This window comes from Staurois parvus, unplaced genomic scaffold (assembly GCF_062004578.1).
Source record: "Staurois parvus isolate SC_StPar_1 unplaced genomic scaffold, SC_StPar_1.0 ptg000114l, whole genome shotgun sequence".
NCBI lineage: Eukaryota > Metazoa > Chordata > Amphibia > Anura > Ranidae > Staurois > Staurois parvus.
Window position 1 is genome coordinate 5,845,009 of NW_028317910.1, and position 27,880 is coordinate 5,872,888.

General features: G+C 42.9%; 1 protein-coding gene across 2 annotated transcripts in view; it reads right to left on the minus strand.

Moving 5' to 3' along the window:
* Window positions 1-27,880, minus strand: part of RAD52 (RAD52 DNA repair protein) — a 124,182-nt gene that overhangs the window by 49,315 nt on the left and 46,987 nt on the right. For both annotated transcript variants that reach the window (XR_016311939.1, XM_089671794.1), the window contains exon 7: window positions 580-655. Coding sequence is in view for 1 of the 2 variants with exons in the window: in XM_089671794.1 (XP_089527920.1) it covers window positions 580-655 (76 nt within the window). In the remaining variant the exon portion in view is untranslated. The remainder of the gene's footprint in view (window positions 1-579; window positions 656-27,880) is intronic.

Here is a 27,880-nt window from a genome sequence, read left to right on the forward strand (position 1 = left end):
AAAACTGAGGACTCACAGAGTGGGGTGGGGTTATGGGGGAAGCACCGGGGGGCATGTTCTCAAAAGCTTACCTTTAATCTAATTACCTGAAGGTATGGAAATATAACAAGGGTCTAGAAATACTCAACCTCTGTTCTGTACTGTACAATTAAGATAACTTTTTTTTCCCCCATGTATGCTACTTATCTTGAGAGAAAAGCCCAAGCAAAGATCACATGGGGTCTAGCAGAATCATTTTAGGTGTTTTCATAAAATTAAATCAGAATTCTAGCTTTACTACTGTTCCAGTGTATGCAAGTAATATTACATAACAACCACATCTATATTTTATAAACACATTGGATTTCAAGTGAGCCCACAAAATTTTAGAATTATATACAATTATATCAACATTACTAGATCACACAATAACATTTTAAAATGTGTGGTCAATTCTATTAGACTCTATTGCCCATCCACATCTAAATTCAGATTGAAAGTATTTGATATAGGTATTCAAGAAACAGGTACAGGCTTGGTAGTCAGAAAAGAACACAAGTAAAATTAGCAGGTACAATACGAATCTTGACTATCACTAACCAATTTGGGCAGCTTGTTGACGGCTCGAAGATAATCTTTGTCCAGGATGCAGTTGCCAAGAGAATTTCCAAAACACCTAGCACCAAAAATGAAAGAGGGTCAATACCTTTTTTTTTTTTAAAAGAGCTAAACCACCTTTTTTAAAGCAGTGACCAAAAAATACAAATTCAGATATGAAAAAACTTAATGTAGTCTTCAGTATGCTTTTCGGGGTGCATGGCACAAGTGTTCCAGAGAAAACAAAAATTAGGCTCAGAAATTGAAAGGACCAGCTGTGATAATGGCTGGTGGGATCCTAAAGTTTGTCAAGCTATGAACTACAGCAGGTTAAACACGTACCATATAAATCGGCCTGTTCAGCAGGAATTGGCCAAACTACAGTACATGTGTTCTCCTCTCTGTTCAACAAAAGCCAGTCTTTAGACCAGCTTCTGATGGGAAAGGGTTAGAATATGGAAATAGAGTTCCAATACAAAGGAGTTCTATGGTCACCACATACACTTTACGTTTATAACACCAGCATTGTAATAGCAATACAAACAAAACAGTAGATATACAGTATATGACAGTACAAGTTTACTTGAAAAACCTCCTTTCATGTTGCGAGTTCTGCCTGTCTGCTGGCCATCACTTTACACAACTTCCTTGATTCCCTCTATGCTTTGCAGCTTCTCCTCTATTTAAATTTCTAGGGACTACATATTCCATGGTGCCTCGCTGCCTCCAAGCGGCGATTCCACCTTGCAAAACCCCCTTCTCGCAGCACCTCTGTAATTCTGAAGGAAGTCTCTGATGTCTGTGTCACTGCATTGCCTAATTATAGGGCATAGTGAGGATTATCACAGAATGCAAGGAAATAAATGTGTAGGATTCTTCACAAATTAGGTTTACAAACTTCAGGATCATTGAAATTATTAGCAGTAGGCTAGAAATTATTGAAATACAACGTGGAATATATGATTTTAAACTTTGACCACAGATATGCTGCAAACTAATGTAAATTAATTATGCACTTAAAAAAGACACTAAACAAGATCCTTATTCTCCAAAAATCTGTACATACCCACTACTTAATGGCATATATTATAATCTATTTTTCATTAAATTGTTTCTTATTGTGTTTATCTTCCTCCTTGTAAGGTCCTTTGGACTCCAAAACTTCCTCTTTTTGCGCTCACTTCCGCTTGTTTGGAACAAGCAGTGCATGTTAGTGGCCATGTGGCCCCATTCTATGCATACTACAAATCCAAGAATCCATAATTCACAGCCCCTAGCCTGTCAAGCGAGAGGATGCCTACGTTTCTACATACAGTGGGACCATGGAGAAAAAACAGGCACCCTCTAACAGGAAGTCAGACCACAGCAAAATAAATAAATTAAAGATATGGAGGGCGCCAAGTTCAATAAAAGGAACTTTAAGTCCTGGTTCACACTATAAATGTGTATATACAGTTGCAAGAAAAAGTATGTGAACCCCTTGAGATTACGTGGAGTTTTGCATGAATTGGGCATAAAATGTGCTCTGAACGTCATCTAAGTCACAACAATAGAAGAACACAGTCTGCTGAACATAATACTACACAAACATTAGATGTTGCCATGGTTTAATTGCACATAACATGTAAACATTCACAGTGCAGGGAGGAAAAAGTATGTGAACCTTTGGACTTGATAACTGGTTGACCCTCCTTTGGCAGCAATAACCTCAAACAAACATTTCCTGTAGTTGCAGATCAGACCTGCACAACGACGAGGGTGGTCAGGGCTAGGGGGGTGGAGCCTGATCATGGCGGCACGGGAGAGGGTGTAGCAGGCACTCTTCGTTAGCCTCCCCTCGTTTATCCTCCCTATGAGACCTCGACAGAATGACCAGCAGCATTGAATGAGCGCAGAGACCCACCTGCAGGAGAGGGTTCGCGGAGTCCTGGGGGCGGTCGGATCCGGGAGAGAGCCGGGAGAGGAGCGACTCGGGGTGTTTTCCCCGATGCCCTGTGGCTGCGTCTGAGGAGGAGTGGTGTGGCCAGGGAGCGGACGGGCGGCCTGGAGACAGGAGAGAGTCAGGAGAGGGACGCCTCGTGGTATCCTCTGGCGTCTCGCGGTGGCTTCGGAGGAGGAGCAGGGTTGCCAGGGAGACGCCAGTAAGACGGCCGAAGCATTGGAGCGGCACCGACACGTGGGAAGCCGCGGAGGAGCTCTGGGAGCTCTGTGAAGGAGAGAGATTGCCCGGCATCTGAACAGGAGGGTGAAGTGGCTGAGAGAAAAGCAAAGGTCAAATCGCCCCCACAATATACAATATACACAAACCTCTAAATCTGCTCAACATCTCCCTGTCTCCTCTACCTAACCTACCTTCACACCATCCTCATACCATCTCCATACTATTCTCAACTTTACAGTTTTATAATACTATACCTCCAATATCATAATACGGCTAAATATCATACCTCCCACACTACTCCTTTCTCTATTCAAATATTAACATGCATAGCAACTCTAATTTATGAGGATCTGTGATCGGAAGATAAGCTATATGAGCTACGTGAGACCTCTAGGAATCCCTTCAAGAGGCTACCAGGGGATATAAATACAGAGGAGGACTGCTTCTGGAGTGAGGTCCCAACATGGTGGGTGAGTGATGACCGTGGGTTTGCCTACAGGTCCCCTTTTACACGCCATATACATTGGATTTGTATAATAGACTTTTATATATATTGAGTTCCTGCACTAGATTCTAAGTGCCCAGAATAAGACAGTGCCTTAAACACTCAACTTGAAAATAAAAGAATTAGGGGATTCCTAGGATAGGTCTGAAGAACGGGAGGAGTAAGAGAATTGGAGTAAAAATTTTAACAACAACATGAAAGGTAAAAATATCAAAGGGAGCGGGCCTAAGAACACCCAAACTGGTACGATTAAGAAGTATGTGTCACAAGGAAATGTTACCCCAGAAAGAACTCAGGGAATAAGTGAAAAAAGTGAACTGGAAATAAGTATTGATAACAGCCCGAGACTTTCCCTGGGACCAGTATATAATAATCAAATGGAAGGTATTGAACCGAGAGAGTTGGAAAGAGATATGCAAATACCGAACAAAAAAGAAATGGCGGAGATGTTTAAAGGTTTGGAAAATTCAATAAAGCAAGAGATGGGGATGATCCGGGAAGATCTAGGACAATTGTTAACTAGGGTGGAGGAAATGGAGGAGAAGGTACAAGCCCAAGCCCAGACCATACCAAAATTAGAGAAATGGATAATCGAAGATAGAAAAGAACACAAGAGATTGCTTTATAGGATGGAAGAACAAGAAAATAGAGAAAGGAGAAATAATATTAGAATAAGAGGAGTTCCGGAACTGACACAGGGGGAAGATCTAAAAGAGCTAACTGGTAAAATCTTGAACCTCATAAGGGATAAGTCGGATGAGGAGATGTTTAAACTGGATGAAGTATACAGGATTGGGAAGTACCAACAAGGAAAAGGGGTAGAAAAACCAAGGGATATAATCGTTAAATTCCATAACCATGGAGATAGAGAAGAGATATGGAAAAAGATTAAAGGAAGAACAAACATCACATATGGAGGGAAAAATATCCAAATTTTTGCAGATTTGACAGCAGAGACTCTGAGAAGGAAGAGATCACTGAAACCCCTATTAGAAGAGATGAAAAAACAAAGTGTGAAATACAGATGGGGCCGTGACTTAAGTTTAATTGGGTGGAGGGATGGAACTACAGCTATTTTAAGATTCCCGGAAGATATGGAAGAATTTTGTGATAAATTTGGACTGCAGCGACAAGAGATACCTGGTTGGGAGGTGGAGGAGGGAGAGTTGGACACTTATGGGTCAGGAAAGTGGCAGCTGGTTAAAAGAGGAAATAGAGAATCAACAGATAAGGGGACATTGGGGAGGAGGGGGGGGAGGTAAGCGGCCATGGGCAGAGTCGAACCCCTATAGAGGGATCAAAAGTAGAATATGATCCAAAGGTATGGGAAGCCTGGGGGGGTGGGGAGACGGGAGAGGACGGGATTTGGGTGGGAGGGAGGGAGGGGAGGAGGTATTGGGTCAATACTCTGCAGGTCAGAAGGGATAGAGAGGAAGAGGCAATCTGGAAGAGAGATGGAGTCAATTGGGAACAATGGAAGAAATACAGTTTATAACTTATAATGTGAACGGGCTGAGTTGTCCAGGGAAGAGATTTAGGATGTTTAATGAGTTACATCATAGGGCGACGTCAGTGGTATTTTTACAGGAGACGCATTTTGAGATAGAAGCAAACGTGAAATTGAAATCCAAACATTACCCAATATGGTACTATGCAGATTCTCCAATTAAAAGAGCAAAAGGGGTTGCAATAGGTTTGGCAAAGAATATGAGATTTGAGCTGGAGGATAGAAGAACCGACCCGGAGGGGAGGTTTTTATTCTTAAAGGGTAGACTTCAGGGGATTGAGTGTACTTTAGCCAATATATACTGCCCTAATAAAAACCCGGAGATGTATATGAAGGGTCTGTTGAAAAAACTAATGGAGTTTAAAAAAGGGCGTTTGATAGTGGCTGGAGACCTAAATTTCTGTATGGACCCACAAAGGGATAATACCTCTTCTGTGCAAAGAGAGGGGAGTAGGTCTCTGAGAGCTTTGAAAAAAGTGATGCATGAATATCAACTAGTGGACACCTGGAGAATAACGCACATGAAAGACAGAGACTATACCTTCTTCTCTAATGCACATGAGATATACTCGAGATTAGATTACATCTTAATAGACCATCAACTTATAGATCATCTGGTAAAAATTGACATAGAGACAAGGACGTTCTCGGATCATGCTCCGGTCGTAATGAAAATGGGATGGGGAAGAAAGTGGACTGGAGGATTAGGGTGGAGGTTAAATGAGGCTCTTCTTCTGGATGAGGATGTAGTTCAGAAAATTGAGAACGAGATTAAGGTATACTTTAAGGAGAACGAAACAGAGGAAGTATCAACAGCTACAGTCTGGGAAAGCCATAAGGTATTCATAAGAGGAATCTTGATTGCGGCAGGAGCAAGGAAGAAAAAGGAAAGAAGAGAGAGGGTTAGTGGGCTATTAAAAGAAATATTGGACTTGGAGCAGATCCATAAGAAGAAAATAACAAAAGATACGAGACAGAAGTTATTGGATAAAAAAGATGAGCTAGAGAGGTTGATGGATGAGGAGAAGAGAAGAGTATACAACAGGGTTTTGAACGAGAGAGATAGATGGGGAGACAGACCAGGAAGATATCTAATGAGAGCTCTGAATAAAAAGAAAAATAGGAACTATATAGAAAAGATAAAAAGTTCAAAGGGGCAGTTGGTCCATTCAAATAAAGAGATTACTAAAGTGTTTACGGAGTATTACAAAAAGTTATATAATATTAGCCCCCAAGGCCCTTTAAAAGAAGCTCAAGAGGGAATTAATGAAAAAAAGAAGACATACTTAAAAAATGCGGGATTACCAAAACTAAGTGAATCACAGTTGAACTCCCTAGACGCAGAAATTTCCCAGGAAGAAATTAAAATAGCATTAAATAGCACAGGGGGAGGAAAAAGCCCAGGCCCAGATGGCTATACAGTTAAGTACTATAAGAAATTTAGTGAAGTACTGTTACCCAAGTTGGAGAAATATATGAATGCTCTGGGAGGTGGGATGGAAGTGAGGAGAGAATCCCTACAGGCCCATGTAGTACTCATTCACAAGGAGGGAAAAGATCCGTCTCTGTGCTCCAGCTATAGACCTATCTCATTATTGAACACTGACACCAAACTGTATGCAAAGGTGTTAGCAAACAGGTTGAGGGATCTGATGCCTGAATGGATCCATCGAGACCAGGTGGGCTTTGTACCGGGGAGAGAAGGTAGAGACAACGGCTTGAGAACCCTGATGCTTATTCAGAAAAGTAGAAAAGGGAAAGCCCCGGTGGTGCTCCTGTCAATTGATGCAGAGAAGGCATTTGATAGAGTGGACTGGGGCTTTATGATGGACAACTTAAAAGTGCTGGGGATAGGTGATAGAATGCGAGAGTGGATAAGTAAACTATATAGGGAGCCTACTGCAATCATCACGGTAAATGGGGAGAGATCAGAACCCATCGGAATGTCTAATGGTACAAGACAGGGCTGCCCACTGTCCCCTCTGCTATATGTATTGTCACTCGAACCTCTGTTGTCAATAATAAGGAATAGTGGATCGGTAAAGGGAATTCAGATAGAATCCATAGAACATAAAGTAGCGGCCTTTGCAGACGACTTATTGTTCTATGTGGGGAATCCCCGAATAACTCTCCCAAATATAATGAAGATTCTGAAGGAGTACGGTGAACTATCAAATTTAAAAATTAATCCAACGAAAACAGAGATCCTGAATATCAATATACCAAAGAATGAAAAAGAAAAACTACAAAAAGAATTTCCCTTTATATGGAGAGAAAAGGAGATAAAATACCTAGGAATAAAACTCACTGCCTCATCTAAGCATTTGTATAGATTAAACTATATCTCTTTGATAAATGAGATCAGGGAAGATTTAAAAAGACTAGAAGGAGGAAATCCATCTTGGATAGGACATATAAACCTAGTCAAGATGGTAATTATGCCTAAAATACTGTATAGATTTCAAATGGTACCAATTAAAATCCCAGAGGCCTTCTTTAAGATAATGAAAAAAATGTTAACAAGATACATATGGAAGAATAAAAAACCTAGAATAGCATATGAAACACTGAGTAGGACTAAAGAGAAAGGGGGATTGGGTCTGCCAGATGTCAAGAGATACTATAAAGCAGTGGTTTTAGCAAGAATATATGACTGGACATTTAATCACAAGGGGAAAAGTTGGGTAACAATTGAAAATGATCTTAGTGGCATTAGATTGAGTCAGATGATATGGGTTCCACCACAGTTCAGGGGAATTAAAGAAAGCACAAGTATCTATACTCTAAATGTTTTTAGGGTATGGGACAATCTACACAAAAATATGAAATGGGAATTTAATTCTATATTAATGCCTCTCACAAATACTGAGTACTTTCCTCCGGGAAAGAATAAGATATCAGGGAGATGGTTTAGAAAGGAGGATACCCAACTGAGAGATGTTCTGGTGGAGGGGGAATTGAGACCACTTAAAGATTTAATAGAGAAGAAGGGAGATATTTTTATTAGAATAGATGAGTGGAAATATCATCAGTTGAAATGTTTTATTGGAAATCTACCGAAACCCCTGAGAATAAAACAGGAGTGGAATATGTTTGAAAGGTTGTTAGAGACACGAAGGAATGGGAAGCATGGTATTTCAAAAGTGTAGAGAATACTCACAGAATTAGACACAAACACAAAATTAATTTTTATCACTAAATGGGAAAGGGATATGGGAGTTGGGTTTGACGAAGATAGACAGAGAAAGATGTTTAGATTGATACACGATAATGTTAGTATGAGAGAGGTTGAGGTTAATTATAAGTGTGTGACACGCTGGCACATTACACCGAGTGTAGAGCACAAGATGAATGGGGAAAACTCAAATATGTGTTGGAGAGGATGTGGAGGGATAGGCACGGTGTTTCACGTTTGGTGGGAATGTCCGAAAATCCAGGCTTTTTGGAAGATAATAGTCAAATTGATTAAAGAAATAACTGAAATTGACATAGGGTTAGACCCAACGACGTGCCTCCTACACAATGTGGAGACATCTGTAAATAAATATAAAGATTCAGGTATTTGGTACTTCTTGAATGCGGCGAAGGGGTTGATACCCAAGTTTTGGCGGAAAGTTGAGGTACCGAATGAGGAAGACTGGATCAATAGAGTAAACCAGATAAGTAAAATGGAAAGAACATACCATATGCAGGAAGATAGGATGAGAGTTTATTTTAGGAGATGGGAAAAGTGGGAAAGAGCAGGATTGAAAGAGAAATATAGGAAAATTTGAACTAGGATGTTAGCAAAAAATCAACAAGCCTCAAGAGATCAGATTGGGTTAGAGTCTGCAGAGGGGGAGGAGGGGGGATGTGGGGTGGAAAGGGGGGGTAGTGGGATGGGAAAGAAAAGAGTTTTTAGCAAGGGAAAGGTAGAAATGTTATAAAAGTCTGTTTGTATGAGAATTATTTCCCTTGTTGGGTTTGTTTTTTTTTGTATTAACATGAAAAATTTAATAAATGCTTAAATTATAAAAAAAAAAAGACCTGCACAACGATCTGGAGTCATTTTGGACCACTCCTCTTTACAAACCTGTTTCAGTGTAGCAATATTCTTGGGATGTCTGGTGTGAATCGCTCTCTTAAGGTCATGCCACAGCATTTCAATCGGGTTGAGGTCAGGACTCTGACTGGGCCACTCCAGAAGGCGTATTCTGTGCTGTTGCAGCCATTGTTTTGTTGAATTACTTGTATGCTTTGGGTCATTGTCCTGTTGCATCACCCATCCTCTGCAGAGCTTCAGTTGGCGGACAGATGGTCATACGTTTTCCTGCAAAATGTCTTGATAAACTCTGGAATTCATTTTCCCATCAATGACAACAATCCGTCCAGGCCCTGAGGTGGCAAAGCAGCCCCAAACCATGATGCTCCCTCCGCCATGTTTTACAGTGGGGGTGAGGTTTTGATGTTGGTGTGCTGTGCCTTTTTTTCTCCACACATAGTGTTGTGTGTTCTTCCCAAACAACTCAATCTTGGTTTCATCTGTCCACAGTATATTTTGCCAGTAGTGCTGTGGAACATCCAGGTGCTCTTTTGCAAACTTCAAACGTGCTGCAATATTCTTTTTGGGCAGCAATGGCTTCCTCCGTGGTGTCCTCCCATGTACTCCATTCTTGTTTAATGTTTTCCTTATTGTAGATGTGTCAACAAAAATGTTAGCATGTGCCAGAGATTTCTGTAGGTCTTTAGCTGACACTCTGGGATTCTTCTTTACCTCATGCAGCATTCTGCGCTGTGCTCTTGCAGTCATTTTTACAGGACGACCACGCCTAGGGAGAGTAGCCACAGTGCTAAACTTTCTCCTTTTGTAGACAGTCTGTTTTACTGTGGACACATGAACATCAAGGCTTTTTGAGATAATTTTGTAACCCTTTCCAGCTTCATGCAAGTCAACAAATCTTGATCGTAGGTCTTCTGAGAGCTCTTTTCTGTGAGGCATGGTTCACATCAGACAGTGCTTCTTGAAACCAGTAAACCCAAAACAGGTGTGTGTTTTTTAAGGGCAGGACAGCTGTCAGCAACACATCCAATATCATCACACTGATAGGAGTCAAGGTTGGCTCACTCCTGGCTCCAATTAGCTCTGGGAGAAGTCATTAAGCTAGGGCCTCACATACTTTTTCCTTCCTGCACTGTGAATGTTTACATGTTCTGTGCAATTAAACCATGGCAACATCTAATGTTTGTGTAGTATTATGTTCAGCAGACTGTGTTCTTCTATTGTTGTGACTTAGATGATGTTCAGAGCACATTTTATGCCCAATTCATGCAAAACTCCACGTAATCCCAAGGGGTTCACATACTTTTTCTTGCAACTGTAGACTGTGCTGCCAAAAATGTGAATCAGAATTACTTAATTTGCCACATGTGAAAATGCAATAAATAGAAAAAAAATTATATAAAATGGACAACACAAGAGAATATAAATAACGTCCAATGTATCAGTAAGTCCCATTCAAATATTAGTTGCTTGAAAGCCAAAAGATAGGTGAACAAGTGCTGGTACCATTAGGAACAGAAAAAAACAGGTGACCACTTCCAGGTACTCCAGGTGGCCCCCATATGGATTTGCACTCACCACAATGGATGGATCTTCTATTATTAGATATGTCTTACTGCGTTTTTATTGGTTGGACCCACTCTGTGTCTTGTCACCAACGTGACCATTCACCAGAAATGTGATTTCTTTCCGTGCAATGCACTGCCACTCAAAAAACAGTATCAGGGGAAAGGTTCATTGGGCAAAGCAGCCAACTTTATTCAGTCATATAAACCTAACAATTATACTGCACTCGCATGTATATGTGCCTAGGGACCGGCATCAGGTACATTACCATTCATTAACATCTGCATGTTTACAGACACACACACACACATCACGCTTGCGATGCCGTTCATTTGCATCTACGTATATTTTAATGAACAGCAACCCACAAGAAAACACACACATTGGTTAGCGCCTCGAAAACGCGCAGCAATGTGTTTGCGTTACCATTCAATCGCATCTATGCATTTCTGAACTCATGGCAACTTGCAAGAAAACACGCTTTGCTGTGTGTTTCAAAAAATGCGAGGCAACACGCATCACACTTGCGTTATGTAGGCTATGTTTGCATCTGTGCATTTCTGAATGTGTGGAAACCTGCACAGTAAACATGCGCGTTGCCACGCGTTTCAGAAACGCGCATCGCACTTGCTTTGTCATTACGGCGACGCAAGCACAATGCGCGTTTGCAGTGAGGCAAAGCATGCGTTTTCTGTGTGGGTTGCCACGCATTCAGAAACATGCAGATGTAAATGCAGCCTAATTGTTAATTACACCCCAATCATGGTTAGCAGATGAGTATTTTTGGCACAAGACAAAAAGCACACTGAAAAAACATGACACTCCATGATTCAAAACCATCTAGAGCTACTTTGGGGCATTTGTCTCGCAAAGGGCAGCCAATTGAAGGGAACGGGCTGTATGGGCGACACACTTTTATGCTTGAAAACTGTGCAAAAAAACACAAGTTGGAACACACATTTGTGCTACACTCAGAAGGAAGTTTTTGTAGCAGCAAGGATGACCAGGGAGGAGAGGTGAGACTTAAAAAAAAAAAAAAAAACCCCACTGATACATCAAAGTTGTATAAGAATGCTTCTTACCAGTAAAGTGACTTTAAAAATTGCTTTGAAGTCACACCATGTAGCTGAGAGTCGTACAGCAAAATCGTCTGGAAATTGCAGCGGCTTTCATGTTGTCACGCTAGTGTGAACCAGGGCTAAAGGAGACATGTGGGAATACAAAAAAACACATCTATACTCACCTCCCCACTACAGCATCAGTCTGATGCTGAAGCTGTTCACCACCAGCTGTATGATGAAGAACTGAGCGATCACATGACCAACAATTGCTCAGTTCTCAGTCTTCACTGAGCAGAGTGGTGACTGTCAGTGACCGCTCTCTGCCCTGCCTCTCCAGCTCTCACTGAAGCGTTGAGCTGGAGACGTGGTGGGAGTAGCATGCTGAGGGGCAGTTCCAAGTGCCAATCAGGCATCTAAGTGGATCCCAACATTGCCTGGAGCAGATCTGTGACATCAGAAGGGAGTGGGCTTTAGCCTGCTGTCGACTGATTCTGGGTCACAGAAAAGTTGAGTAAATTTTTGACCATTATAACTGGCTGCCATTTTGATTTCTATATTGTCAGCACCTGTTAAGGCATTACAAATTACAGGAGCATCACAATTTTTTGTCCAGTCCATTTTTGGGGTTTTGTGTGGAATGTATCCAATTTGGATTTTTGTTTCTCCACTTTTTGTGTCATACCAATACAAACAAAAGAAATAAACATGAGAATGCCTAAACATTTGTAATTGCAACAATTTTATGGGCGAAGTGATGCAATATCTGACAGAAATGCTGGGGTGCCAATATTTTTGGCCATGACTGTATTTAAAACCAGATTTTTTCTTGTTTACAATCTATGTCCCATGAGTTACATCTCTCTTCTATTAAAGGAGTATAGGGAAAGCTGTTTTGGCTGTACTTCTGTGGATCACAAGAGTGCAGTGCACTCTGCACCCCTGTGACCCGTTTTCAGCCAACAGCAAGCTGGAGCCTGCTGTCGGCTGACGTCACTCAGCCAGTCCAGGCTGGGGAAAGATCCCAACTTTAAAGTCCGAATCCCTCCCAGAGTCTGGAGCAACACCTAGCTCAGCCTCTCAGCAATCTGCTGAGAGCCTGAGCCAGCCGCTCCCTCCCCTCCACAGTCCAGAGCCCCAATAAGCATGGGGGGAGGGAGGGTGCACAGACCAGACTGACAGTCACGGCTTTCTGCTCAGTGCGGCTGTAAGAACTCGGCGATCATGTGATTAGAGCTGACGGGGGACAGATGCAGAATTGGACCAATGCTGCATCCACCTAGGTAATTTTTTTTTTTTTTTAAAATCCTAAAGCAATGCCATACTTCCCTTTTAACCACTAGCCTACAGGGCACTTATACCCCCTTCCTGCCCAGGCCAATTTCCAGCTTTCAGCGCTGTCGCACTTTGAATGACAATTGTGCAGTCAAACAACACTGTACCCATATGAAATTATTTATCATTTTTTGTGACAGATAGAGCTTTATTTTGGTGGTATTTAATCACCTCTGGGTTTTTTTATTTTTTCTTAAACAAACCAAAAACCACTGAAAATTTTGAAAAAAAAAATGTTTTTTCTTAGTTGTTATAAAATTTTGTAAATAAGTGATTTTTCTCCTTCACTGATGTGCGCTACTGAGGCTGCAATGATGGGCACTGATAGGCTGCACAGATGGACACTGATAGGTGGCACTGGTAGGTGGCATTGATGGGCATTGACAGGCATCACTGATGGGCACTGAAAGGCAGCACTGATATATGGCACTGATAGGCGGGACTGACTGGCACTGATAGGCAGCACTGGCTGGCACTGATAGGCAGCACTGACTGGCACTGATTGGTGACACTGAAAGGCAGCTCAGATGGGCACTTATATGTGGCATTGCTGTGCACTGGTAGGCACTGATGGGAACTGGCACAAGGCACTGATGAACACTGACAGGTGGCACTGCAGGGGCTACACTGATCATCAGGGCACACTGATAATCAGTGCCCTGATGATCAGTGTACATGTCCCCTCCGCGGAAAGCCGATTACCGGCTCTCCTCTCCTCTGTCAGCGTGACAGCTCGAGAGGAGAGAAATGCAGACAACCGGCATTTCCCTGTTTACATGTGATCAGCTGTGATTGGACACAGCTGATCACATGACCGAGCCGACATCTTCAGCTCTTTCCGTGATCGGTGATCCGCTGTGTCCGGGGGACACAGCGCACCGTCGATCGCTGCGCTGCGTGCTCCCTGAACCGCGCATGCGCAGTGAGAATGGGAGGATGTCGTATGACATCCTCCCAGAACGAGAGAACCACCTTGCGCCCGTCATATTACTATATGGCGGGAGGGAGGTGGTTAAGCCCCATACACAGGGGCTGATTATCGGCCAGTATCAGCCAGTTCAATAGAAACCGGTTAACATTCGGACCACGTGTACATCCGCCTGCCCTACAGAAGCTGTCCGAATGGCTGGCTTCTGTTGAATGGGCATGCTGGAAAACCATCATCCAATTGGTACCTGATCAGTGCTGGCAGTCAATGGCTGCAAAAGCGGACCAGTGTGTTTTGGCAGGAGAGTATTCCCATCAGAACACAATTATGTCAGTGGGGAGATCGCTGTACTAAGGTCGGATAGTTAGTACAGCGAGCTCCACCCGAGCACTTCAGGTTTTTTTTTTTTGTGTACCAGGCATTACAACCCAGGGAAACTAATTTTGATGTGCCCATTAAAGTGGAAGTAAAGGCTAAGTCTAAGCCTAACAACAGGAGAGTCGGAATAAGGCTTTGGTGCTGGATGGATTTGTTCTGAGGTATTTATTGCTGTCTGTGTCCCTGCTGGGAGGCTCACCCTCTGTATAACTGCTGTCTGTGAGATAAATTTGTGGAAGAAGTGGAAGAAAAGCCTTGCACACGGACATCATAATTTACTAATGTTTACTCAGGAACATGTTGACAGAACGCCCCCGAGTAAAAAACTGTGTGTAAAGACCTGAGTAATGTTGAGTATAGGTGTGTAAAGGTGCATAAGTTTATAGACAGGTAAAATTTCTTTTACATTGCCAGTGTTGTAATATACTCATTTATACTCACGTAACCATGCACATGTGAGTAAATTACTGCACTCAAATGTAAAAATTTCTATTTTTTTACGGCTCTGTACTCAACTCATTTTGGCTGTTATTATTGTGATACAGGATTTAGATAGAGCCAACAGTTTGCTCAGCGCTTTACAATATAAAGGGAGACAATACAGCAACAATACAGTTCAATACAAGAGGGTTAGGAGGGCCCTGCTCCTTGGAGCTTACAACCTAAGAGATAACATATATATAATAAACTAAATGTGTGCCAGCAATTTCTGTTGCCTCCATGAATTGAAGTATACGGTCCAACTTCATGCCACTAGGTCATGTGTCTACACAAAGTGTACAGCTACTGGTTTGTAGGGACTGATAGGTTTCTGCAGACAGTGGCTTTTAAGGGCCACCCCGATGTCACTGTGATGTTTTTGTAAACACCACTGAAAATGACCAATAGCTTTTTCCCCACATACATGAGGGAACAGTGACATGGTGTCACCCATCCTCTGGAACTCCCTGCCCCAACCCATCAGATTATCACCTACTCTCCTCTCCTTTAGGCGCACCCTGAAAACCCATCTCTTCAGGGAAGCCTACCCCACCCCCTGCTAACTTGCCGACCTCCTCCACTCTTCCTACCACTCCATCCCCCCACAGCTATCTCCTCCTGTACCACTATCCCTTCCCTTCTAGATTGTAAGCTCGAAAGAGCAGGGCCCTCAATCCCCTCATGTTTTGCATTGTATTGGTATTGTTCTGTCACATGTTCTGTCCCCCTTTGTAATATACAGCGCTGAGCAAACTATTGGCGCTTTGTAAATACTGTATAATAATAATAATAATGTCAAGATATAAATACAGCAATCAGCATTATAGTTAAAATATTCTTGTATGCAATACTTGTATCCAGAGTATTGTTGAGAAAAGAAAGGACCACAATTTAGAACACTACATATTTTACAACGGTTTCATCTGTAGCAACCTGTCTTTTCAGAAATCTTACATAAACTTTTTTTTTAATAAGTTGGATCAGCATGTACAAGAAAATCCTTTAAATTGCAACTACTTCTATAGGAGTATCATTGTGGTTGTATACATTATGATCACTCTTAAGTAAGAATGTCTATTGACCATTTCTTTAACACTGTCAGGGAGGAAATGGTGTACCGGTACAAACGAGATTCTATTACACACAGGACCAGAAGGAGCCTTTATACCACCCAGTTTGTTAATTGCACTAGTTGGGGCTCTCTCGAACATCCCTTGGGTATCCCCATTCTAGAAATCTCTTCAATTTTCTCAATATGAGAATTGTGATCCTTGACTTCACTGCACCTACTAACCTGTACTCTAAACCTATCGATAGAAACACTCTTACAATTTACAAATATTCACCCAAGCCCCATGGTTAATCTCCCACTTTCACAGTGTATGCAGGTTTTTCATATCTGCAGTGATATCAACAATCGTGATGCCCAGATTGAGAAAACAAAACAGATTCTTGAAATGGGGATACCCTAGGGATGTTATAGAGAGGGCTAGACTAGCAGTCAACAAGATAGATGTACAGGCTTCTGCTGAACCTGTGTGCAACCGAATCCTGTTTGTGCAGGTTCACCGTTTTCTCTTTGAGAGTGTCAAAAAAATGGTCAATAGACTTTCTTACATTCTCTAAAGTGATCATAACATATACAATCATGTAAAACAACCACCATTACACACACCTATAGAAGAAACAACAATTTAACCGCTTGCCGCCCTGCCACTGTGTATATACGTGTGCAGGGCGGCAGTGGAGCGCAAAACCACGTTTAAAAACGGGTTCCGCACTCCCGACACTTTCGCCGGCAGGGGGCGCGCGCGCGCGCTCCCGCCGACCCGCGGGTGATCCGATTCGATCGAGGAGGGATCAATCATTAGATTTCAGCCAGTGATTTCTCGCTGAAATCGGATGATCGGTCCCTGTCCTGTGTTGATATTTACACAGGACAGGATATGATGTCATTCTTCTCTGCCTGAACACATTCCGTTCCAGACAGAGAAGAAGAGACATTTAAACGTGAGTAAAACAGCACACTGACAGTTAGAACACAGTCTAGGACACATTTAACCCCCTGATTGCCCCCCCCCCCCCCAGTTAACCCTTCACTGCCCTGTCACCAGTGTCACTGATCAGTGAAGCGATTTTTATTGATCACTGTATCAGTGTCGCTGGCGACTTCCAATAGTGCTAGCGCCCCTCCCAGATAGCGCCAGTTTGCCCGCCAGTACACCAATAAAGCCATTTAACCCCTTAATCCCCCCCCCCAGTTAACCCCTTAACTGCCCTGTCACCAATGTCACTGATCAGTGAAGCGATTTTTACTGATCACTGTATCAGTGTCGCTGGCGACTTCCGATAGTGTTAGCGCCCCTCCCAGATTGCCCACTAATACACCAGTAGTCCCGTCTAACCCCTTGATCGCCCCCCCCCCGAGTTGACCCCTTCACTGCCCTGTCACCAGTGTCACTGATCAGTGAACCAATTTTTACTGATCACTGTATCAGTGTCGCTGGCGACTTCCGTTAGTGTTAGTGCCCCTCCCAGATAGCGCCAGATTGCCCGCTAATACACCAGTAGTCCCGTCTAACCCCTTGATCGTCCCCCCCCCCTCCCCGAGTTGACCCCTTCACTGCCCTGTCACCAGTGTCACTGATCAGTGAACCAATTTTTACTGATCACTGTATTAGTGTCACTGGTGACTTCCGATAGTTTTAGCGCCCCTCCCAGATAGCACCAGTTTGCCCGCTAGTACACAAATAATCACATTTGACCCCTTGATTGCCAGGAACACGCTTACTTGCACGCTAAACCTTCATTGCTAGTATAGTGTCTGATTGGATCAATATCTTTGATCAGATCAGCGCTATACCAGCATTCACATTACTTTAGTATCCCCAAAAACGCAATGTTAGCGGGATGAGCCCCAACACCTGCCAGCACCTGCGTTTAGCCCCTACGCCCCCCCTGCTCCCCCAGCAAGTGCAGTGTCAGTAGATAACTCTCACTTGATACATATTACACACAAAACCGCAGTGTTCACAGAATCAGGCCTGATATCTGTTAGCACTTGTCGGTAAATTTTGTGTAGCGGTTCAAGAAGTCCCTGACAGCCAGGCGTTCTTTTTCCCGTGAGTCGCACTAGGTACCTGTAAATTTAGTGGCCAAAATGTCTAAGCAAAGGTACACTAGTGAAGAGGCCTATAGGATTCTGAGCATGTCAAGTGAGAGCGAAGGGGAAGACTCACTGGCAGAACCAGGCTCAGAATACGAACCTATAGACAGCAGCGGCACCCTGACAGCTAGCTCAGACGACGAGGAAGTGGTCCCTGCTAAGGTCAGGCGTACCCGATCCCATTCACAGGTTGCTGAGGTGGTACAAATGCATGATGACTCTCATATGCAGCAGAGTGCCAGTACTAGTGCCGCAGTATCTTTTGGTGAACTGGCGAGCACCAGCGGCCTAGTACGTCCTGGTCGTAGGCATACCAGCACTGCAGTATCACTTGGTGACGTGGCGAGTCCCATAAGTGCAGTACAAGCTGGTGCGGTGGCGAGCACAAGTAGTGTCCCGCGGCCACCAAGAATTCGCAGACAGGCCCGTAGAGCCCCTAGTGTCCTTCCGGATGTGCTTGCAAATCCCGATTGGCAGCCCACAAATTCTGCAGCACCCGTACTTCCCCCATTCACTGCCCAACCCGGAATTCAGGTGGAAACAGCAAATTTAAATACTCCCCTTAATTTTTTTGAGCTGTTTTTCACAGAAGATCTTTATGCATCGATTGTGGATCAAAGCAATTTATATGCACGACAATTTATCGCCGCCAACCCAAATTCAAACCTTGCCAGACCATTCGCATGGAAACCCATTACGGTTTCCGAATTTAAAGTTTTTTTGGGCCTAACCCTCAACATGGGCATTAATGATAAAAATCAATTGCGGTTGTATTGGTCCACCGACCCTCTTGTTCACATGTCCGTGTTCTCTTCTGCCATGGCCAGGCATAGATATGAGACGATAAGGCGTTTTATGCACTTCTACGACAACTCACTCAGTCGTCCTCGGGGTGACCCTGAATTTGACCGGCTCCACAAAATTCGGCCCCTCGTAAATCACTTTAACCAAAAATTTGCAGATGTGTATACTCCCCAGAAAAACATCTGCATCTATGAGTCCCTCATTCAATATTCTGGCCGCCTTGTAATCAAACAATATCTCCCCAGCAAGCGTGCCAGATATGGGATCAAGATGTATAAGACCTGTGAGAGGGCAACAGGCTATACATGTAAGTTTCGGATTTACGAGGGAAAAGATAGTTACTTGGAGCCCCCCGGATGCCCAGACTACATGGGGAGCAGTGGCAAGATAGTTTGGGACTTGGCGTCATCCTATTTCCATATGGGGTACCACTTATACGTGGACAATTTTTATTCAAGCGTGCCACTATTTAGACATTTGTTCAATTTGGGAATTTGCACATGTGGCACTGTGCGATCTAATCGCCGAGGCTTCCCCCAACGGCTTGTAAATACCCGTCTTAAAAAGGGGGAAAAAGCCTGCTTGAGAAATGAAGAATTGCTCGCAGTGAAGTGGAAGGACAAACGGGATGTTTACCTCCTGTCTTCCATTCACGCAGATACGACCATCCAAATTACCACGGCAGCTGGTGTTGTTGAGAAGCCCCTCTGTGTCCACGATTATAACCTTAACATGGGAGGGGTGGACTTCAATGACCAGATGATGCAGCCGTATTTAGTTTCCCGAAAATCCAAACGCTGGTACATAAAAGTGTCAGTTTATTTATTTCAATTGGCTGTATATAACGCTTTTGTTCTCTATAAAGCAACTGGACATAGTGGATCATACCTAAATTTCCAGTTAGAGAACATCAGGGCCCTTTTGTATCCAGAAGGTGTTGCGCCCCAAATCCCTCTCCCAGATGCAGTTAGCCGTCTGCATGAGAGACATTTTCCCGATACCATTCCTGGTACCCCAACCCAAAGAAGACCCCAAAAAAGATGTCGCGTCTGCAGCAAACGTGGAATTAGGCGTGACAGCCGCTATTGTTGTCCCTCCTGTCCTGGCCAACCTGGCCTCTGCATCAAGACCTGCTTCCGCCTCTACCATACACTAGTGAACTATTAGTATAGGGTACAGCACGGCACAGATCAGGGCACATTTACACAGGGTCTCAAAAGATGTTAGGTAGTCAGGAAACTGGCTATCGCATTTGGAGAGACCCTACCAGCTGTTTAAATGTTTGAAGTTTGGAAAAAAAAAGTAAAAAAAAATAAAAAAGATAAATAAAAGTACAAATACCCCCCAAAAAAATAAAAAAATGTAAAAACCAAAAATAGTTATAATTTTTTTTGTTGTTGTCATTTTTGTGATTGTTTGACTTTCACTGGTTTATTGTTGTTTTATTGTTAACCATTTCGGTTTGCAGGAATGCTTTCAGCTGCAGCGCTGACCTGTTTATTCTGACAGCAACAGGAACTTGCTCTCAGAATAGACATAAGTCAGCGTGGGCAGCGCTGTTGGATGAGATTTTTCATCCGCAGTTATAAAAAACAGAATATATGCCAAAGCATGGGGGCCTGGGGTGGCCAGTGGGTGGATGGCCCCTATGCTTCGGCATATATATTTTATATTTGTTGGCACATTTCATGTGTGCCCACCATTAGAAGTGGGTGGATTGAGGGAGGTTTCTGATGGTGGGCATACCACCACACACTTTTCCTTATAAAGTTGTTTTATTGAGTTTGTTTTATTGTCAACCATTGCTGATTTTTTTGCAGGAACGTCAAACTGCAGCACTGACCTGTTTATTCTGACAGCAACAGGGTCTTGCTTTCAGAATAGACATAAGTAGGTGTGTGCAGTGCTGCCGGATGAGATTTTTCATCCGCAGTTAAAAAAAAAGAGAATATATGCCAAAGCATGGGGGCCTGGGGTGGCCAGTGGGTGGATGGCCCCTATGCTTCGGCATATATATTTTATATTTGTTGGCACATTTCATATGTGCCCACCATTAGAAGTGGGTGGATTGAGGGAGGTTTCTAATGGTGGGCATACCACCACACACTTTTTCTGGCAGAGATTTCTTCTCTTTTTTTTCATTCAGCCCACAGGCTGCATAAAGAAAAAAAGAACATAGCATATACACCCAACAAGGACCAGTGATGTACTCGTACATCACTGGACTTTGAATGGTTATACCAGGGTGATGCAGAATTGCCTTTACAAGCAGCGGGAGAAAATGGCCCCCCCTCCCTGAGATAGCATTAAAAGTGATTAAAAAAAAAAAAATTAAAGGGACAGTGTAAAAATAATTAAATAAATCAGAAAAAAAGGGAAGAAAAAAAAAAAAAAAAGGACCCTCGCCCATCCGCGCACGCGCACACCTGCTGTCGTGAGCGTTGACCCTTTCCCAGTATGGAAACAGCGATTGCAACATGCATGTGAGGTATCGCCACGAACGTCAGATCAAGGGCAGTAATTATAGCTCTAGACCTCCTCTGTAAATCTAAAATGGTGGCTTGTAAAGGCTTTTAAAGCGTTGCCTATAGATATTAAAAATGCATGCAGTTTGTCGCCATTGCACAGGGCATGCGTAATTTTAAAGCATGTCATGTTTGGTATCTATTTACTCAGCATAGCATCATCTTTTATATCATACCAAATAATTGGCCAATATATTGTGTTTTTGTGCATTAAAAATTAAAAAAAGTGTATATTTTTCAAAAAAATTGCGTTTGAAAAATCGCTGTGTAAGTAATATGTGAGATAAAAAATTGCACCACCCACCATTTTATTTACTAGGGTGTCTGCTCTAAGAAAATATATAATGTTTGGGGGTTCACTTTAATTTCCTAGCAAAAATACAGATTTTTTTAATGTGAACAAAAAGTGTCAGAAAAGGCTTGGTCTTCAGGTGGTTAGAAGAGTGAGTGATGTGTGGCATAAACCTCTAATGCTGGGCATAAAATGCCCCCACCCCTCAAAATGACCCCTTTTTGGAAAGTAGACACCCCAAACTATTTGCTGAGAGGCATGTTGAATCAATAGAAGAATTTATTTTTTTACCACAAGTTTTTGGAAAATAAAGAAAGAAAATAAAAATATATTTTTTCTTTTCTTTTTTATATTTCAAAACCTTGTGAGAAAAAATTAGATCTGCAAAATACTTACCATGCCTCTTTTTAAATTCCTTGGAGTGTCTACTTTCCAAAAAGGGGTCATTTGGGGGGGGTTTGGTGCTATCCTGGCATTACAGGGCCTCCGAAACTGTGATAGGTAGTGGGGAAGTGAAATGAAGAAGTTACGCACCTTCAGGCTTTCAAAGTGCTCATTGGATTTCAGGCTCCTGTATGTGGCTAGGCTCCCAAAAAGTGTCACACGTGTGGTATCCTCATACTCGGTAGAAGTAGCAGAATGTATTTTGGGGTAAAATTCCACATATACCTATGGCTTGTGCAAGAAATAAATCATTTAAATGACAATTTTGTGTAAAAAAAAAACAAAAAAAAACGTTTTTGTCATTTTCCAGAAACTTGTGGAAAAAAAATAAATCTTCCATGGACACAATATGTCTCTCAGCAGATAGCTTAGGGTGTCTGCTTTCCAAAAAGGGGTCATTTGGGGGTGTTTGTTCTATCCTGGTATTTTAGCACCTCAAGAGATGTGATGGGCGGTCAGAAAGTAAAAGCTGTGTAAATTTCAAATTATCTATACCATAGTTTGTAGACGCTATAACGTTCACACAAAGCAATCAATATACACTTATTGGGATTTTTTTTACCAAAAACATGTAGCAGAATACATTTTGGCTTAAATTTATGACTATCTTTGAGTTTACGATATATTTTTTATAGCTGAAAGTAGAAAATGTTGTTTTTTTTCAAAATTTTTGAGATTTTTTTGTTTATAGCGCAGAAAATAAATAGCGCAAAGGTGATCAAATACCACCAAAAGAAAGCTCTATTTGTGTGAAAAAAAGGACGTAAATTTTGTTTGGGTACAGCATTGCATGACCGCGCAATTATCATTTGAATTAGTGCAGCGCTGTATAGCAAAAAAAGGCATAAATTACAGTATCTATACCATAGTTTGTAAACGCTATAACGTTCACACAAAGCAATCAATATATACTTATTGGGATTTTTTTACCAAAAACATGTAGCAGAATACATTTTGGCTTAAATTTATGACTAACTTTGAGTTTACGATATATTTTTTATAGCTGAAAGTAGAAAATATTGTTTTTTTTCAAAATTTTCGTGTTTTTTTTGTTTATAGCGCAGAAAATAAAAAGCGCACAGGTGATCAAATACCACGAAAAGAAAGCTCTATTTGTGTGAAAAAAAGGACGTAAATTTCGATTGGGTACAGCATTGCATGACCGCGCAATTATCATTTGAATTAGTGCAAACAGCAAAAAAAGGCCTGGTCATTAAGGGGGGTAAATCCTCTGGGGCTCAAGTGGTTAATAGATGGTCTTGTATGTGCTGATCAAACTGTTACATTTAAAAGTATATGTAATAATTTTGAAAAGAAAGGTTACTACAGATATAACAGTTGTAACATCTGTAGTGAAACATAGAATCATACTGTATAACAGTGACGGCAGAAAAAAAAGACTAAAAGTGGTCCTTCCCCTTTTTTAAATATTTATTTAATATTTTTACATCTCAGTATAGATCTATGATTGTCCTAAACATGTTTGAATCCACTTAATGTTGACTGACTCATTACCTCTGCTAAAAATATTCAATTCAAGCATCAACTACTCTTTCAGTAAAATTATACTTTCCTGCTAGTTTGAAATCATGTCCCCGTTTTCTTGACCTTGGCCTCATATTGAAAATACTACCCTCCTGAACCTTATTCACTCGCTTGATGAAATTAAAGGTTTCAGTCATGTCTCCCCTTAGCTTCTTTTCTCCAGACTGTACATATTAAATTCCTGAAGTCTCTCCTGATATGTTTTATCCATCAGACCTTTCTGATGCCCTTCTCTGGATGACTTCTATCTCATCAATCTCTTTTTGTGGGGTCTCCTGAACCGGACACAATATTCTAAATGAGGTCTAACTAAAGATCTACACAGGGGAATTAAGACCTCCTTCCTCCTGCTGGTGACCACTGTTGTTATTATTATTATACAGGATTTATATAGCGCCAACAGTTTGCTCAACGCTTAACAATATAAAGGGAGACAATACAGCAACAATACAGTTCAGTACAAGAGGGATTGGAGGGCCCTGCTCCTTGGCGCTTACAATCTAGGAGGGAGGGGCTAGTGGTACAAAAGGTAGTAATTGTGGGGGATGGACTGGTAGGAAGAATAGAAGATTCCATTAATAGCTGAGGGCAGGATAGGCTTCCCTGAAGAGATAGGTTTTCAGAGATCGCCTAAAAGTGAACAGAGTAGGCGATAGTCTGATAAATTGGGGTAGAGAGTTCCAGAGGATGGGGGAAGCTCTGGAGAAGTCCCGGAGACGAGCATGGGAGGAGGAGACAAGGGAGCTAGAGAGCCGGAGGTCTTGTGAGGAGCGGAGAGGATGGTTTGGTAATATTTGGAGAAAAGATTGCTGATGTAATTGGGGGCAGAGTTATAAATGGCTTTATATGTTATTGTTAATGTTTTGAATTTTATCTGTTGGGGAATGGGAAGCCAGTGGAGGGATTGGCAGAGAGGGGTGGCAGATACAGAATGGTTAGTAAGGTGGATAAGTCTGGCAGCAGCATTCATGATAGACTGAAGAGGGGATAGCCTGTGATTAGGTAGGCCAATGAGGAGGGAGTTACAATAGTCAAGGCGAGAGATAACCAGGGAGTGAATAAGTTGTTTCCAAGGTTAAGAACGGCCGTATCTTGGAGATGTTGCAGAGGTGAAGTCTACAAGATTTGGACAGTGAATGGATTTGGGACAGAAAGGACAGATGGGAGTCTAGGATTACACCTACACCCTGGTATGAGGGGGGGAACTGATGGTTGTGTTATTGATTTTGATGGAGAAGTCAAGGGGGGAAGGGGGAGGGCACGAGCCAGAGGGAACACTAAGAGCTCAGTTTTGGAAAGATTGAGTTTGAGGAAGTGGAGTGACATCCATGCTGATATGTCGCTTAGTAGGTTAGTAATGCAAACGGAGATTGAAGGGGTGGGGTGAGGGGTAGAAATATAGATTTGTGTGTCATTAGCATAGAGATAGTACTTAAAGCCATGGGAGTTTATCAAGTGACCAAGGAAGGATGTGTAGATGGAGAAGAGTAGGGGCCCAAGGACGGAACCTTGAGGCACCCCTACAGAAAGAGGGAGTGAAGAGGAGGAGCCAGAGTTACAAGTAATGCTGAAGGAGCGCTGCAATATGTAGGAGGAGAACCAGGAAAGAGCAGAGTCTCGGAGGCCAAGAGAGTGGAGTTTTCTGAGGAGGAGGGGATGGTCAACCATATCAAAAGCTGCAGAGAGGTCGAGTAGTAAGAGTACGGAGTAGTGGCTATTGGTTTTAGCAGTTAGTAGATCATTAGTGAGTTTTAGAAGGGCAGTTTCAGTGGAGTGTAGTGAGCAAAAGCCAGACTGTAAAGGGTCAAGAAGGTTGTCAGTGAGGTAGGAGCTCAGGCAATTGTAAACTAGGTGTTCTAAGAGTTGAGGTAAACGAGAGCAGGAGATTGGTCTTAAGTTGTTCAGGTTGGTGGGGTCCAAGGAGGGATTTTTAAGTATGGGAGTGATGCGTGCATACTTTAGAGGGGTGGGGAAGGCACCGTTAGAGAGGTAGAGATTGAAGATGTGAGTGAGACAGCATAGGATGGAAGAAGAGGGTGACCGTAGTAGTTGTGAGGGGACAGGATCCAGGGGGCAAGTAGTGAGACAGGCTTCTGAGAAAACCTTGGTGACCTCTTCAGTAGTAGCAAGGTCAAAAGAGGAAAGTGTTGAGGGAGGTTTAGTATGAAGTATGCTAAGTTAGATGGATGTCTGTGCAGTGGCGATACCCCTACGAATTGCATCAATCTTGCTTTTGAAATGATTTGCAATCTCGTGAGCAGTGAGTGAGGTGCTGGGTGGAGGTGAAGGTGGAGAAAGTAGAGTTAAAAGTAGAGAAGAGATGACGAGGACTGGATGATAAGCTATTGATGAGATTAGAGATGAGCGAATCGAACTTGGCGAAGTGGAATTCGTTTCGAATATTAGAAAAAATTTGATTCCGAATTCCGAAAATTAGCAGACTTCGGATGCGCGAATCGAAATTTTTCCAAAAATGGCAAAGACATGTGTGGCGACGGAGCGGGGATCTCTGGGAAGGCGCGCAGACAAGGCGCGCTGACCCATAATGCATTCATTCATGACAAGTGATCGCATTAGCCAATCAGCAGCCAGCCAGCCAGCACTGTGTAATGGTGGAGCTATAAATTGCGGCCATCTTACAATTCTCCATTTGCCTCCGGTCATTCAAGAGAGACAGACCTCTCTGTATTAGGGACAGAGTTAGGGCCACAGATACTTTAGGGACACAGAATTGTTACTCAGGGACACAGAATTGTTACTCAGGGACACAGAACTGTTACTCAGGGACAGACACAGAATTGTTACTGAGGGACACAGAACTGTTACTCAGGGACACAGAACTGTTACTCAGGGACACAGAACTGTTACTCAGGGACAGACACAGAATTGTTACTGAGGGACACAGAATTGTTACTGAGGGACACAGAATTGTTACTGAGGGACACAGAATTGTTACTGAGGGACACAGAATTGTTACTCAGGGACAGACACAGAATTGTTACTCAGGGACAGACACAGAATTGTTACTGAGGGACACAGAATTGTTACTGAGGGACACAGAATTGTTACTGAGGGACAGACACAGAATTGTTACTGAGGGACAGACACAGAATTGTTACTGAGGGACACAGAATTGTTACTGAGGGACACAGAATTGTTACTGAGGGACACAGAATTGTTACTGAGGGACACAGAATTGTTACTCAGGGACAGACACAGAATTGTTACTGAGGGACACAAAATTGTTACTGAGGGACACAGAATTGTTACTCAGGGACACAGAACTGTTACTCAGGGACACAGAACTGTTACTCAGGGACAGACACAGAATTGTTACTCAGGGACAGACACAGAATTGTTACTCAGGGACACAGAATTGTTACTCAGGGACACAGAATTGTTACTCAGGGACACAGAATTGTTACTCAGGGACACAGAATTGTTACTCAGGGACACAGAACTGTTACTCAGGGACACAGAACTGTTACTCAGGGACACAGAACTGTTACTCAGGGACACAGAATTGTTACTCAGGGACAAACACAGAATTGTTACTGAGGGACAAACACAGAATTGTTACTGAGGGACACAGAATTGTTACTCAGGGACACAGAACTGTTACTCAGGGACACAGAATTGTTACTCAGGGACACAGAACTGTTACTCAGGGACACAGAACTGTTACTCAGGGACACAGAATTGTTACTGAGGGACAGACACAGAATTGTTACTGAGGGACACAGAATTGTTACTGAGGGACACAGAATTGTTACTGAGGGACACAGAATTGTTACTGAGGGACACAGAATTGTTACTGAGGGACACAGAATTGTTACTCAGGGACAGACACAGAATTGTTACTGAGGGACACAGAATTTTTACTCAGGGACACAGAACTGTTACTCAGGGACACAGAATTGTTACTCAGGGACACAGAATCGTTGCTCAGGGACACAGAATCGTTGAATTAAAGAGTATGTCAGACAACACGCAGAGGAGTGTCAGAGGGGGCCATGTTTTAGGAGCGAGCAGACGTGGCAGCAGAGGAAGGGGTCGAGGCAGCACTAGTCGCAGCCAGAGGCCAGTGCTCCCGGTGTCATCCAGCGGTCGTGTCTCCACCGACAACCCTGCCGTCATCGATTGGTTGGCTCGGTCGTCTTCCTCTTCCCAGGTCACCTCTGACACCTACAGCCAACGGTCGGTGGGTACGTCAGACACAACCGTTAGTTGGCATGGCCCGGGAGCAAGCCCACTGAAATCACGTGTCCTCTACCTGCCCCTGTCCTTTGGTGTTCCCTCACCAAGCGAAGTATCGCATGCTGTGGGCTCAGCCCCACTGTACAGTGAGGAAGAGCTAACAGAGGGCGGTCAGGAACGGGGGGAGACATCCGCCTCTTCAGCAGCCAGGCGAAGAAGTACTGGCGAGGAGAGTGGCTCGGTAGCCGGTCTAGAGACAGGTCTGTCTCCTGACCCACACGCAGCCGAGGGGGCTAGTAGTGACGCTGAGACCCTAATTGATGATGATGAGGCTGATCGCACTTGGCAGCCTCGTCGTCATCAGGCTATTGCTT